This window comes from Phyllostomus hastatus, unplaced genomic scaffold (assembly GCF_019186645.2).
Source record: "Phyllostomus hastatus isolate PE091 unplaced genomic scaffold, TTU_PhHast_1.1 phas_scaffold_501, whole genome shotgun sequence".
Taxonomy (NCBI): Eukaryota; Metazoa; Chordata; class Mammalia; order Chiroptera; family Phyllostomidae; genus Phyllostomus; species Phyllostomus hastatus.
In genome coordinates, this window is record NW_025334033.1 from 51465721 (window position 1) to 51479208 (window position 13488).

Sequence of the window (13488 nt, forward strand, 5' to 3'; positions counted from 1 at the left end):
AGGCCCTCCTTGAAGCCACGCGGCTTTAATGCTACACATTCAGTGTTACTTGTACAGCAACAGTTTTTCATTTTAAATGACGCGGAGAGGGAAAAACAATGGTCATCGCCCTCAGAATTCAGTCCTATGGCCAGGATGGAGCTGAAAGGGTGGGGGCAGGGGCCTGTTACCATGTGGGGGGGGGGCAGTGCCCCGCACAGCCCACCTGCCCTTGGAGGAGCAGCGGGCTGTCACTGACCTGCCAGGCAGCCCTGATAGCCTCGGTTTCCTTCCCGGTGAAGGTGGCAGGGTAAGACCGTCCCGGGTGGTTTACTGAGGCCGTTGAACCCGCTGCACTCCTGGTCCAGGGCACCTGACCCCTGCCGAGGGGGCCTGCCTCTGCGTGCTCCGGGGCCCTTCTGCACCCAGGCTCTGTCACTCTCCCACCTGTTCTGGAATCCTGGCCAGCAGCGACTCCTCCCCGATCCCTGGGGACCACCTTCTACGCCTCCATTGTCACCCGGCATCACGTGACTTCACAAGGGTGGGACCCTGGTGTCCTGGGCGTCTTTCAGTGACAAGCGGCAGAGACCGTCTCAAACTCTCTCCAGGTCAGAGGAGCATGCAGCACAGATTCAAGGGCATGCGTCGTCAGGGACCCCAAGGACAGGAAGTGTAGTCAGGCCTCTCCGGGGGTGGAACTGAGAGGATGGGATCAAGACAGTTTCCCTCTCCGTGTGTGCTTTCTGTGTGTCCACTCCACCTGTCTGTGCCGCTGGCCTCTGTCCGTGTCTCCTCGTGTGTCTCCGGCGTCTGCCTCTCTCTCTTTCCCTCTTTCTTTTTGTCTCTTTGTTCTCCCTTTCCTCTCTCTCTTGGTCTCCACCTTGCTCAGTCTGTAGCTTGTGTGAGGCAAGTAAGATGCCCAGGGCCTGGCATTTAAGGAGGCATTCACTCCTGGGGGCTGACTCCGCCCTTGCACGAACCCCAGAGTGAGCGCCTCCTTAAATGTGTCTCCTTTGGGACCTAGCTTGCCTCCCCCTGGTTCAGGCCCTGTTTTTCTCCCTGTCACCCAGTCCCTCTCTTTGCCTCTGTCACTCCCTCCTATACCTGAATGAGAGTGTCTCTCTTGTCACACGGTCTCTGCTTGTCTCCGGCAGCCTGATCTTTCTGCTCCTCTGGCCACATGGCTGAAGTTGGTTGCTTCCCAGCCCAGTGGTCCGATTTTCAATTTCCAGGAGGCAAATACATCCCAACTCGGGTCAGCCATCCACGCTTCGCCCAGTCGGCTGTGGCCAGGGCCTGGGGTCCCCCAGCCCTCAGCAGGGGCTTGCGAACAGGCTCCCTGGGGTGCGGCAGCTCAGCAGGAGGGCCCTCTTGGCACGGGTCCCCAAGTCCCTTCACATGAAGCATGGCCCAGGGGCGCCCCTCACTGCCAGAATGCAGACAGCTCTGCCCCGGGCCTTCCTGGGGATCTGGGGAAGACAGAGCCGGCACTAAGTCTGAGAACAGGCAAAGATATGCTCCCACCCACCCCTAACCCCATCTTTTGGTCCTTTAAATACACTGAGTGTCAAGTTGCCTCCCCCTCAAACACCCTGGCTCCTCCAGCTGTATCTGCAGGGAAAAACAAAATGCCACCTCCCATTCTGGGATTCCATTTTTAGACGCCTGAAAACAGCCCGTGCTGTCTCTGACCCCCTGGTGGCCAAATGCTTCAATCCGGGGAGCTCAAGGAGGCAGGGTGGCAGCCCAAGTCTGGGGGTGAAAGACACTGGGAGGAGGTCTGGGGGTGGGGGCCCCCAGATGGTCCCAGTTGGGGTCTGTACTTCACGTAGGCCCAGGCCAGAGCTGGCCCGTGGGGATGGAGGAGGCTGGCGGGTGCCGCCCCACCCCACATTTCTGCTGGGGCCTCAGCAGCTGTTGGTTCTGCGTCCTTAGGATGGTTCTTAAATCACAGAAGGGGTGTTTTGGGGAGACCCAGCGCCATGTGGCAATGGGGCTCTTGGGTCCTTTCTTGCCTTCCTGGGAGATGTTAGTCAAGGCGGGCATGGATGCAGGGAAGGCCGGGGGTGGGCTTGGGAGCTGGTGGCAGCTGTGGAACTGGAGGCTTTAGGCTTCAGCACACAGCCTGGATACTTCCAGGGCCCGCTGAGGATTTGTGCAGACCTGCCTCAGCCAGCAGGGGCCCGTACCCCGAATCTAGGCTCTGCCTCCAGCCAGTGTGCTTCTGAGAAGACGGGACCCCATCCCCAAGCTTTGCTGGCCGCCTGCAGATAGAGACAAGAGTCCATCCAGCAGAGAAGGCTCCTTCTGAGCCCTGGGGGAAAGGCTGTGCCGATACAAAAATAGGCAGTAAATCATTTTTATAATGATAGAATCCAAGCCCGTGCCATCTTTCTCCAGAACCCTCTGTGCATTCATTCATTTGACATTTGCTGAGCTCCTGCTAAGTGCCACGTTCCGTGCCAGGTGCCAGGGGTGCTCAGGTCCCCGGCAGGGAAGGCAGGTCCCCCCATCCACAGAGACAGGGTGGGATGTGACGGAGACTCTGCAGCGGGGCGCTCACAGTGCTGCAGCGGCACAGAAAAAGCTGTTGTTCTATCCTGGGGTGCAGAGAGCCTTCCCAGAGGAGGCGCCGTTGGCTCTTGTAGGTTGAGTATGTGTTCCCCAAGTGGGAAAGGAAGGTCCTCTCAGGAGGGCCTGGCTGGCTTGGAGAAGGGCGAGATGTTTGGAGCAGAGGGCGGTGGCAGGAGGGGTTGATGTGGCTGGAGGAGTGGGTGGAGCAGCCCTCTCTCTCTGGGCATCGGCCAGGCCCAGTAGGTCTCTGAAACTTCCAGCGTCGAGCTGAGCCTCTTTGCTTCTGTTGCTAGAGCAGCTTCTGAGCGCCCCCAGCTTTAGGGAGGATGAGGCCCTGCACGGGGGTGGAGGGTCTTGGAGGACAGAGGTTGTGTCTCCGAAGAAGCAGCAGCTCTGCCAGAAACCAGTGCGCTCCGGGGCAGGGCTGGAGGCCTGTGAGCCCGGCGGTGGTGCTCTGGTTGCATGCATCACCTTAGCAGTTTGTGGGCAAACCCTCCTGGCCGAGGGGAGATTGCACCGCCTGCCACTTCCTCCAGTTCCTTCCCTCTGCCTGTCGTCACGGTTACCTCTGCTTTGTTGGGGGTGAGGTTGAGGTTGGGCGGAATCGATTTTGTCCAGGTTTCTATTTTCCCAGATGCGGGTCAGCCAGAGGAGCTGTCACTTCTGGTTTGGTTTCAAAGGAGGCCGAGGGGCCGGGAGGTGCTTGGGTGCGGCGGTGTTGGCCAGGCACCTCTCCCGGCGGCCTCCCGGGTTGGGGAGGCGTGGGCGTGGGCGTGGGTCGGGGAGCAGTTCGGAGGCGGTGGAGAAGGAGACGGGGCTGCCTGGCCAGGGCCTGTGACGATGGCCGTGGGTGCTGGTCTCGGGCCCAGGCTCTGGGTCCTGACCTCCTGGAGCATGCCGGGAGTGCATGGAGAGAGGCTGTTTATTTTCCTGGCCCAAAGCCGCCTCGGCGGAGACCGTGTTCCAGGCCTCATGCTGCCAGAATCGCCCCCACTAGCGCGAGAAGTGAGAGAGTTGGCAAGCCCAGGGCAATCTGTGACTTCCAGTGGCCTCTCACTCTAGCCTGTCCCCAGCCCAGTTGGTCGTGTGTGTCCTCCAGAGTCTCCTGTAGGTGACAGACCACGAGAGGCATCACATCAACGTGACCCTGATGGGCTGGGGCTGGTGGGCCGCGGGTTAAGAGCAGGAAGGTTGAAGTCACAGAAATCCGAGTTGGAATGCCGACTCTGCCATTTCCTAGGTAGATGGCTTTGGATATGCTGAACTGCTGGGCCTCAGTACCACCATCTGTCAAATGGGACAGTGATAGTACCTTTCTCATCCAACTTTGATTGTGAGGATACATGGCCTGTGTTTAAAGCATTTAGCAAAGAAGACAGCTAACAGCAGCGCTTGCTGGTATTATCGAAACAACAATAAGGGCCACTTTGATTGGCAGCCAGTGTTGGTGGGCAGGGAGTTTCCTCCTTCCCATGTTGTGGGCCTGCTTTCATGCGAGGTGCGTTTCCTAAAGTGCCTTGGGGAGGAGTGAGCCCAGAGACTCGGGGAGCCCCTCTGCCTGTGTCCTGAGCGGGGCACTTTAGGGAGCCCCTGGGACCCCAGGATACAGGTGGGTGTCCTGGGGAAGGACATGCAGGGAAGAGGATTAAAGGTGCTGAGGAGGCTGGGAGACTGTTTGGTAGACGAGAAGGTAGATTCAAGCACGTGGAAGGACGCAGAGGGAGGGAGGAGATACCTCTTGGAGAGGAACGTGGGTGGGGCAGGATGCAAAAGCTGTGCCCGCGCCCAAGGCAGTTCTAAAGGACGTGCCTGAGAGCCACTGGCCTGGCAAACAGTGTCCAGAGGGCTTGGGCCGGGCAGGAGAACAGACCGTCACCGTTGGGTGCCACCTCTGTTTGTGTGAGTAGACTCCCAGGTTTGGGCTCCCGAACTCTGGCAGAACCCAGGCAGCTGTGCCCTCCTGGGGCCCTGACGACCCCCACCCAGGGGTGTGCACCCACCTGCTCCGAGAGGCTCCTCGGGCTGGATGGGAAGCGTCTCCGTTTCATTGGCTGAGAGGCCAGGGAGCCAGTAGATGGAGACAGCTTCCTCAGCTCCGAGACGCGGGTTGGCAGGGCCCACATCTGAGTGTCGGGAGAGAAGCTGTACTGCAGGCCGGCTCAGCGTCTAATCAGTGGCTCTCTGCCCTCACAGCTAGACGAGGAAGAGGAGCGGAGGAAAAGGCGCCGGGAAAAGAACAAAGTTGCGGCAGCTCGTTGCAGGAATAAGAAGAAGGAGCGGACGGAGTTTCTGCAGCGGGTGAGCAGGGCAGCTGGCCAGGGCGGGAGTGGGCTTGCACGAAAAGACCTCATCAAAGCTGTGGGGTCAGTGTGTACCTGGGCATCTGCCCCAAGTAGCCTCGACCCCTCTGCTCTTCCCTGACTCCTTCTAATGCCCCACCCCGAGCCAAGACAGTCAAGGCCAGCCTGCAGCAGCTCCGGCCCATCCCAGTTCCAGGAGGAGATCTATGGGAGGAGCCGAGCTCCCTTCACTGAGGTTAGACCCTTGGTGCTGATTGACCCAGAGATCCCAGAACTGATGCTACCCATTTTTTGATGCTGCCCTGTTGGCCGCCAAAGTTGTCTAGGGTGGGTGCTGATGAAGTAGGTCATACCGCCACGCATGTGGGCAGTGGACGCAGCACCCGGGCAGAGAACAGCTGCGTCTTAAGCTGCAGGAGGCTCTTCCAGCTCTGCCTCCCAGGGACCAGAGGTCAGCTCTGATGCAAAGGCCAGTGGAGGGTTGCCTTGACTCGTGGCATCTCCGAGCAGGTCCCTGCCCTTTCATGGGGAATGTATCAAGCTGGTGTCTGCTCTTTCTCTGCTGAGTCCCATCTCCTAGGCCGTCCCTGGTTCTCAAACACGGTAGAGGGCAGTGAGGGAACACGCAGTCTCCAGCCTCCCCACCCCCAATCCCTTCTTCATTTCTAAATAGTAATGGTAACAATGTAGCATAATAACATCATGAGTCAGGCTCTGTCCTGCAGTGTGCAACAATTAAGGATAGTTGGTAGCATTTGTAAAGTTGGGCGCTGTGCTAACTGCTGGGTGTTTGGGTCTCATTTATTGGCCTAACAACTAAATGAAGTGCATGCCTTTGTGATCCTCCTTCTACAGCGGGGGGAACTAAGGCATGGCAACGTTTAATAACTTGCCCTGGTCCCTCAGCAACTCAGTGGTAGAACTGAGATTCCCGCCTGGGGACTAACTGCAAAGCGTGTATTCTTAACACTTCTGTACTGGCTCTAATTCATTCATTCATTCATTTGTGCATTCATTTGTCTGTGTGTCTGTTTATTCTTTTACTCATTCATTGAGTTGTTGGCAAGTGTTTTTAAGCATGTCCTAGGTGCCCAGCCCTGTGCTAGCTATCATGGGGGGGTGGGACGCACGTGTAGGAGCGGACGTGGGTCCTCCCACGGGAGCTGGAGAGACAAAGCCGTGTTGGTCTTGCTTTTCTCTGATGCTGGGGAATCTATGGGTCTCTCCTCAGGTTTGCAACAAGCAGAGAGCAAATCTGAGGTCGTGGTGTAATCAGCATGGGACCTGTGGACATGTCTGGGCTGTGAGCATCTAGGCCAGGTTAGACTCCTAGATCTCGGAACTCCCCTTGGAAGAGGTGGTGGACCAACATCGGGCTGGATGTTTTCAAGCAGTTTCTAAGACACTGGTCTTACGTGGGCCTTTAAGAGGGATGGAGCGTGGCACGCTCATGTCCAGCACTGGGTGTCTGCCCAGCTGGAGAGGCACAGCAGAGCACAGAGAAGTCTCACATCTGATCCCTGCCTTCGGGGCTGGTCAGCCAGGGGGCAGACAAGATCTGCCAAGTGACTGTAAACAGTCAACACCGGTGCAGTAAACAGTTGGTGCCAACTGAGCATTGCCTACTGCTCTTCACCTTCCAGTGGCACTTGCTGAGCACCTACTGTGTGCCAGGCATCACACATGTCTTATGTAGTCTTATAACATTCCAGGGAGATAAATATTGATTATCCCCATTTTAGACATTGACCTGTAACTGAGAGAGGTCAGGTTATTTGGCCGAGGTCACAGTGCTAGCAGGTGGTAGGGCCGGGATTCATTCATTTGTTTGCTGATCCATCTGGCCACCCAATACGTGTTGAGCGAGTGCCTGCTGCACAGAGGACAAGCGAGCGATGTCTGCGGCGGGGGGCGGGTGGGGGGGGGTTGCTGGCAGGCGGGAAATGAGGAATAGGAGCGGGTGCTGAGCCTTGCGTTGGGCAAGCCCAGCGAGCTGTGAGAACATACAGAGGGGCCCTGGGTCTAGGCTGAGGAAAGACTGCGTATTGAGCCATAGGAGAGGAGCAGGAGCTAGCTGAGGTGAAGGACAGGAAGGGAGGCGTTACCAGGAAGGGCACAAGCAAAGGCCAGAGGCAAGAGGTGTTTAAGAATGTGGTCAAGGAATTGGAAAGAGTGGCTGGAGTTTTGGGGGCACAGGCGGAGGACAGGGAGGCAGGCCGGCCTGGAGCCACGCTGTGTCAGGTTGTCCCGGCGTCCCAGGGTGTGCTGCTGCCCTGGCCTGGGTGCTGATACCACCTTCCTCCAGTCTCACAACCGTCCACGTTGGAATGGTGAATCTGGTCATGCGGAGCCATGGGAGGGTTTCGGAAGGAGAGAGAGACACACACCTTAGCAAGATCCCTCCGCTGTAGTGCGGGGCCGGGTAGGGGCAGCCGAGAATAACTGGCGATCCCGTGTGTGGCTATGGCATTGCCCTGGTGAGGGCAGAGGGCAGCTTCGAGCCCAGGAAGTGCAGCCTCTGGATCTAGGAGGAAGGTTTGCGCAGGTCTGCACAGGTCTGAGGGGCCTCGGCCCAGTCCTTCCCTTCGCCCCCCCCCCCACGCCCTTGCATCGGTCTGCAAGCAGAGGTGGGGTGTGAGGTTCAGGCAGGAACACAGGGGGCTCTGTTGGCAGTGTCCACAGACCTGGGGAATTCTCTTGAGATTCACTCTTAGCAGGTAAAGTATTTTCAAGGCCAGAGGTGCAAAGGGATGTATATGCACAGGTGTGTGTTTTGTGTGTACATATATACACACTCACATACATACATGTATGTAAAAAAAATCACTTTTCCATCCTTGACCCCTGGACACCCCACATCCACCCTGGGAGGTTCCTGTATTGTCCCAGAGCTCCATCCCCTGCACCAGCCCAGGCCCTGGAGGAGGCAGGCGGCAGGTCTTCGCGTGGGTCAGACGTCCACCTGCACGCCCGGGTGAGCTCAGCGCCTGTCCGCAGTCAGGAGCAGCAGGCCCGCTGGGCTGCCCGCTTCTGTAGTGCCAGCCCCTGTGACCGCTGTGCAACACAGCTCCCCTGCGTGCCGGCAGCAGCGACCTGTGGCACCCTATGCCACTCTCTCCTTGGTGGTCACGGCGGCCTGGGAGGACGCAGGGCCGCCCCATTCCACTGAGGACTCTGACACTCCGAGGCCTGGGCTCCAGGCCACGCGAGGGCTGTGTCAGGACTGGAACCCAGGGCTTCCTCTCGTGCCTGGCGCCCCCTTCAGGCTGCCCCGGCTCAGCAAAATGGAGAATGTTGTTCATGGAGGTGCAGCTGGCAAGGTGCAGAGTCAGGCCTTTAATTCAGGTCTTTTGGGTTCAGAAAGTTGCCCCAGGCTTCTTCCCAACCCTCAGGGTAACTTTAATACAAACTAGAGTCAGAGAATCTTAATGCTTAAAGTCCCCTGGGCCGGTCATTATATTTTCAGGGAGGAAACTGAGGCCCAGAGAAGGGGAGGGACTTGGCCGAGGTCACACAGCCGGGATGCCCAGCCCCGCAGCCTGTATTCTGTCTGTTGCCTTTGCTGACCACCATGGAGGAGGAGAGCGAAACTTCACGTTCTCATTCTATTCTAAGACAACAAATGGTTTCATTTTCTCTAGGGCAATAAAGATCTACCAGAGGCAAAATGATAAAACATGCAAGCCGTTATTCACTTCATAATTAACATGTGAAGATCCTAGCCCACGATCCTAATTAATTAGGAAAGCAGAGATCAGGTAATTGCTGTTATAAAGCCACACGCCACTGCCACAATCACGGCTAAAAAGAGATTCTTCTGAACTCACCTCGCTAGCACCAACTGATAAAACAGAAGGAAGTAAAACGGAGAAGGTTAGTGACACGCTGAACGGCCAGCCAGGTGGTACTCTAGGGCACGCCCTCACGCCGTAGAGCCAACAGCGTGCGGTGGCGTTCCTGCGGCCAGCGCCTGTGTGCAGCAGGGTGCCACCACACACCTGTCCGGTCTTCCGTGTGACACAGATGCTCACGTTCAAGGCTGGGTGGCCCTGCAGTCACTTCAGGGAGGGGGCCCGTGCGCAGTGCTGGACACTGCCCCTCGCACGTCCGTTTTTAGCTTCCACTCACCGCGCTGCAACCCCACCCCTCCTTTCCCCCCTACTCTCCGGACCAGCTCCCCTCCCCCAGGCTCACGGCCGGCTCTGTCCCTGGCTCTCATTCTCCAAATCCAGGTGGTCACCAGGACCTGCCAAGCTTTCTGTGAAACGTCCTCCTCTTCTCCCCTTTCTCCTTCTTCATATTCTCTTGCTCACAGCTTAAAGAAAAATTCCTTCAGCCTCCCTAAGCCTTTGGTTTACATGCAAGGTCACAATCATCATCTTTTTGCCGGTGAGATGACCAAGGCTCAGAGGAGTTCAGGAACTTGCTCTAGACCCCTACTTCCAGCTCTAAAGCTGTTTTATCGGTCTGGCTCTGCACACACCTTCCCAGCGTCCTGCCCCGCCACGCCCTCAACTGACCTGTGGTCACAGATTTTATCTCCCAAATGCATCTTGAGCTTTTCCACATCTGTGTCCTTGCTCACTCAGGGCTCCCTTCGTGAAACCTCTCCCCATCCCCCGGGACGTTCTCTACTCAACCCAAGGTCAGACCTGGCCGCTGAGCCCCCCTGAAGGCCTTGCGGACTCCACCCAGCTGATGGGCACAGAGCAAGCCCCACCCTGTAGGGGTTCCCCCTCCCCCCAGAGTGGGAGCCACATGAGAGCCGCGCTGGGGGCTCAAGTGTCTCCGGATGTCCCCGGAGCACTCGCTGCACACAGCAGCCCCCCAGCAGATGCTCACGGGTGGCTGAGGCCGAGGCTCAGGACTCAGCGTTGGAGCCTGGGCTGGGCAGAGCCGGAGGTCAGAGGTTTTTTTGAGAACTTCCCAAGGTCACCAGCTCCTCAGACTCAGCGAGCCAGTGGCTAAGGCAGGCACCTAACTGTCCTAGACTGATGGGTCACGGGCTCCTGGTTCCATGAGGGGCCTCTCTTGGCCCCCAGGGGTGGACTTCTCTCAGAATTCCAAGAACGGTGGGCCAGGCCAGCCTCCCCACAGTGCCTCATCCTGTTGAACTAAAATCACCGTAGCCGGTTTTTAACATTTCCCCTCTGAGCATTCCCCCCCCCTTTTTTTCTGTTCTCCCTCAGCACGCAGTCACGAGGACTGCACGTCTCAGCAGTTCTGAGGTCCCCAGGCGCTAACGCTGCCCCCTCAGAGACTAGCACAAGGAACAATTTAGTCAGACCGGCTGGGGTGGGGAAGACAGCAGCCCGGGGGGTGCGGGGGCCCCCCAGGTGGAGGGGCCAGCTCACAGCTCTAGCCAGGGCCGCTCGGCCTGCTGGCACACACACAGTTGTGGCCGCAGCTTGTTCCCAGACTAACGCAGGTTGCTCAACCTCAGCACTGTGAGCATTTGGGACAAAACAGTTCTTTTTGTGGGGCCACCCTGAGCATTGCAGAGGGCTGAGGAGCATCCTTGGTGTCCAGCCACGAGATGCCAGTAGTGGCCCCCTCACCAGCTGTGACAACCAAAAACGTTGTCCAATGTCTTCCAGGAGGCAACACTGTTCCTGGTAGGGAACCGCTGGTCTAAAACTTTGCTGGTCATTGGATGAATTCCAGCTCTCAAACTGTATAAGTTTTGTCCTGGCCAGGTGGCTCATTTGGTTGGAGCATTGTCCTGTACAACACAAGGTTGCAGGTTCGATCCCCAGTCAGGGCACATATGTAGGTTGTGAGTTCGATCCCCATTCAGGGCACACATGGGAGGCAACCGATCAATGTTTCTCTCTCACATGGATGTTTTTCTCACTGCCTCTCTCTCTTTTCCCCTCTCTCTCAAATCAGCACAATATAAAGATCAAAAAAATCAACTGGTTATAAGTTTTTAGACTCGGTTCAAGAAAAATCATTCAGGAGCTTTTTTATTGTATTATTTTGGCCCCCAAGCCTTTAATCAGCGTGCCCATCACTATAAACAGGCAGCCCTCCAAAATCAAACCAGCATTCTTCCCTCTCCCTGGCGCCTCTCCAGCTGAGCTGCAAGTTCACTGGAAATCTCTCCTGAGGTCTATTTGAGTCCCCACATTGGATCCAGAAGGGCGATTGTTATTTCCTCCCAGTGGGCAAAGCTTCTAGACAGAGGTGGTTCACACAATTACAGGCTAATAACCAGGAAGCACATGTTTTAGAAGGAGCTACATGACCACACAGGGCTTGTTCATCCCACAAGCCAAAAGTTCTGCAACATGCGTTTGTCACTCATCAGAGCCCTTTGTCCTTTCGCCACCACCCAAGGGCCACCTCTAGCCCCTCGGTGGACCCTTCGCAAACCTGTCCTAGATCCACCAGGCCTAGTCTTCTCCCACCTTTTGTTTCTTATGCAAAGGCCCCAATGCAGGAGAGTGCCTGGCATATTTGAGCAAGGGCAAGGAAGCCACTGTGTTTGGGGAGGATCGAGTGAGGGCAGAGAGGCGGGACATCAGCCAGGCTGGCTCCAGATGCAACTTGGGTTCACGTCACTGGTGACACGGGCCAGTGTCACAGGTGTGACGGACTCTGCTTGTAGGTCAGTTATCCCAGGGGCTCCAGAGCAGGTTCTGTGCTTCCTCCAGTGGGGACCTGGCAGACAGCAAGCAGGGAGGGGCCAGCCTTGTGCCGACCCAAAGGCAGAGCCTCTCCCCAGAGCCAGTCCCCGGTGGAAGCTTAAAGCCGTGTCTCTGTGTTTGCGCACAGGAGTCTGAGCGGCTGGAGCTCATGAATGCGGAGCTGAAGACCCAGATCGAGGAGCTGAAGCAGGAGCGGCAGCAGCTCATCCTGATGCTGAACCGGCACCGCCCCACCTGCATCGTGCGGACCGACAGCGTTAAGACCCCTGACTCAGAAGGCAACCCGCTGCTGGAGCAGCTGGACAAGAAGTGACCATGGGCTGGGAGGAGGAAGAAGAGGAGGAGGAGGAGATGGGGAGAAGGAGAGGGAGGAGGGTCCCAGATGGCCCTTCTTTGCTGCACGAAAAACTTTTGGATGAGGCTCAGCACAGCCAGCATCGGCCGCGCTTTTTTTGTGAAACTCCTGTCAGCCGCACCAGGGGAAGAGCAGGCTGATGAAACCCAGGACCAAGCGCTGAGACCAAAGTAGCCCCGAGGGTGGGGCTGTCCTGCCTGGGGCCAGGCTGGAAGGAGGCAGGACAGAGGCTCTGGGCCGGAGAGACGCCCAACCAGGCAGCTGTGGGCACTTCTCCGGCCTGTCCTCCTGGGCACCCACCCAAGGGACCTCCGAGCAGCCAGGAAAAGCCATGAGTTGCAACCAGGATGCGGCTGAGGATGGAACTCAGAGTGAAACTGCAATCTGCCTGCCCCCGCCCCTGCCCCTGCCCCTGCCCCTGTGCAGAGCTGGAGAGGGGCAGTGCCAGGCCCTGCTGCACCCGCTCACCATGGTCCAGCACGGTCCTGCCCGGAGTGGCAGCCGGGGCGCACCCTCGCCGGCCCTGCTGGAGTCGCTGTGGGCACGAGGCGCGGGCGCCCTTCCAAAGCACATACTCACTGAATGTTTACAGACTGGCTGTCCTGGCAGGGCTTTCAACTGCACATGTTTTTTTATACTTTCTTTTTTTTTTTAATATTTTTTACAAAAAAAAAAAGATTTTATACAAGCAATATATATATGGATTTCTATAATCACTCGACGTGATACAGTATAAATATGCTATGGTTTGTTGGTTACGAACAGATACTCAGCAGTTATGGCCGTCGTTTGTAACTCCTAAGTACTGTAGTCTCTGGGCGTGGGGGGGGCCGGGGCGGGGGCGGGGAGCATTGCCATCCTGGTAAACCCTTCATCGTACTCAGTCCTGTATCGCTCAGTAAACATTACTCTTACTTACCCCGCTGCCTCCTGTGGTGACTGCCTGAAAAGTGGGGCGCGGGGCATGCTCGGTGGGCCCCCTGGTGTGCAATGTGCACGGATGTTGGAACATTGCCGTCGGCCCTTGGTTCTCACAGCAGCCCTTCCAGGTCAGCGTTCGTGTGCCCATTTTAGAGATGAAGAAGCTGAGGTTCAGAGCCATTAGAAAGCTACCGTATTTACTTCCTTTATTTGTTCCATGTCTGTTAACCGAGTGCCACCCCGTGTGGGCCAGGCCCCCTGTGAGGCACCGAGTGGTCAGTGGGGAATAAGACAAACCCAGGCCCTGCATTCCTGGAGCTTCCGGTCGTGGGCTAGATCCCATGCATGCTCCGCACGAGGTCTCAGTTCACCTTCACAACAGCCGTGCCGGGGAGCAGCAACTGCCCCCAGGTCAGAGAGGCCCTGGGAGATAAACCTGAAGCCACCGTTTGCTGACAGGTAATGTCACGCCGTCACTGTGTGACAAGCAGGTGTCGCCTCATTCAGGTCTCCCGACGGCACGATGCCTGGTTTTTGCCCCCACCTCACACATGACTGCACTGAGAGGGTGAGCGACTTACCCAGGGTCGCCCAGCCCGCGAGGGCAGAGCCGGCGTTAGCGCTGCCTCCGGAGGCCCACGGCGCTCCACCTGGCGCCAGCTGACCGTGCGGTTACCCCTGCGGTTGGATGTCTCACCCGCCTGGG

General features: G+C 57.4%; 1 protein-coding gene across 2 annotated transcripts in view; it reads left to right on the forward strand.

The window, feature by feature from the left end:
* The window catches only part of JDP2 (Jun dimerization protein 2), a 38784-nt gene extending 26081 nt beyond the window's left edge, over positions 1 to 12703 (forward strand). Inside the window, exons 3-4 of one of the 2 annotated variants that reach the window (XM_045823751.1) lie at positions 4750 to 4854; positions 11634 to 12703. In XM_045823751.1, coding sequence (XP_045679707.1) covers positions 4750 to 4854; positions 11634 to 11819 — 291 coding nt within the window. In that variant the 3' untranslated portion in view covers positions 11820 to 12703. The remainder of the gene's footprint in view (positions 1 to 4749; positions 4855 to 11633) is intronic. The other variant, XM_045823752.1, reaches the window with a different exon arrangement.
* Positions 12704 to 13488: the final 785 nt, after the last annotated feature.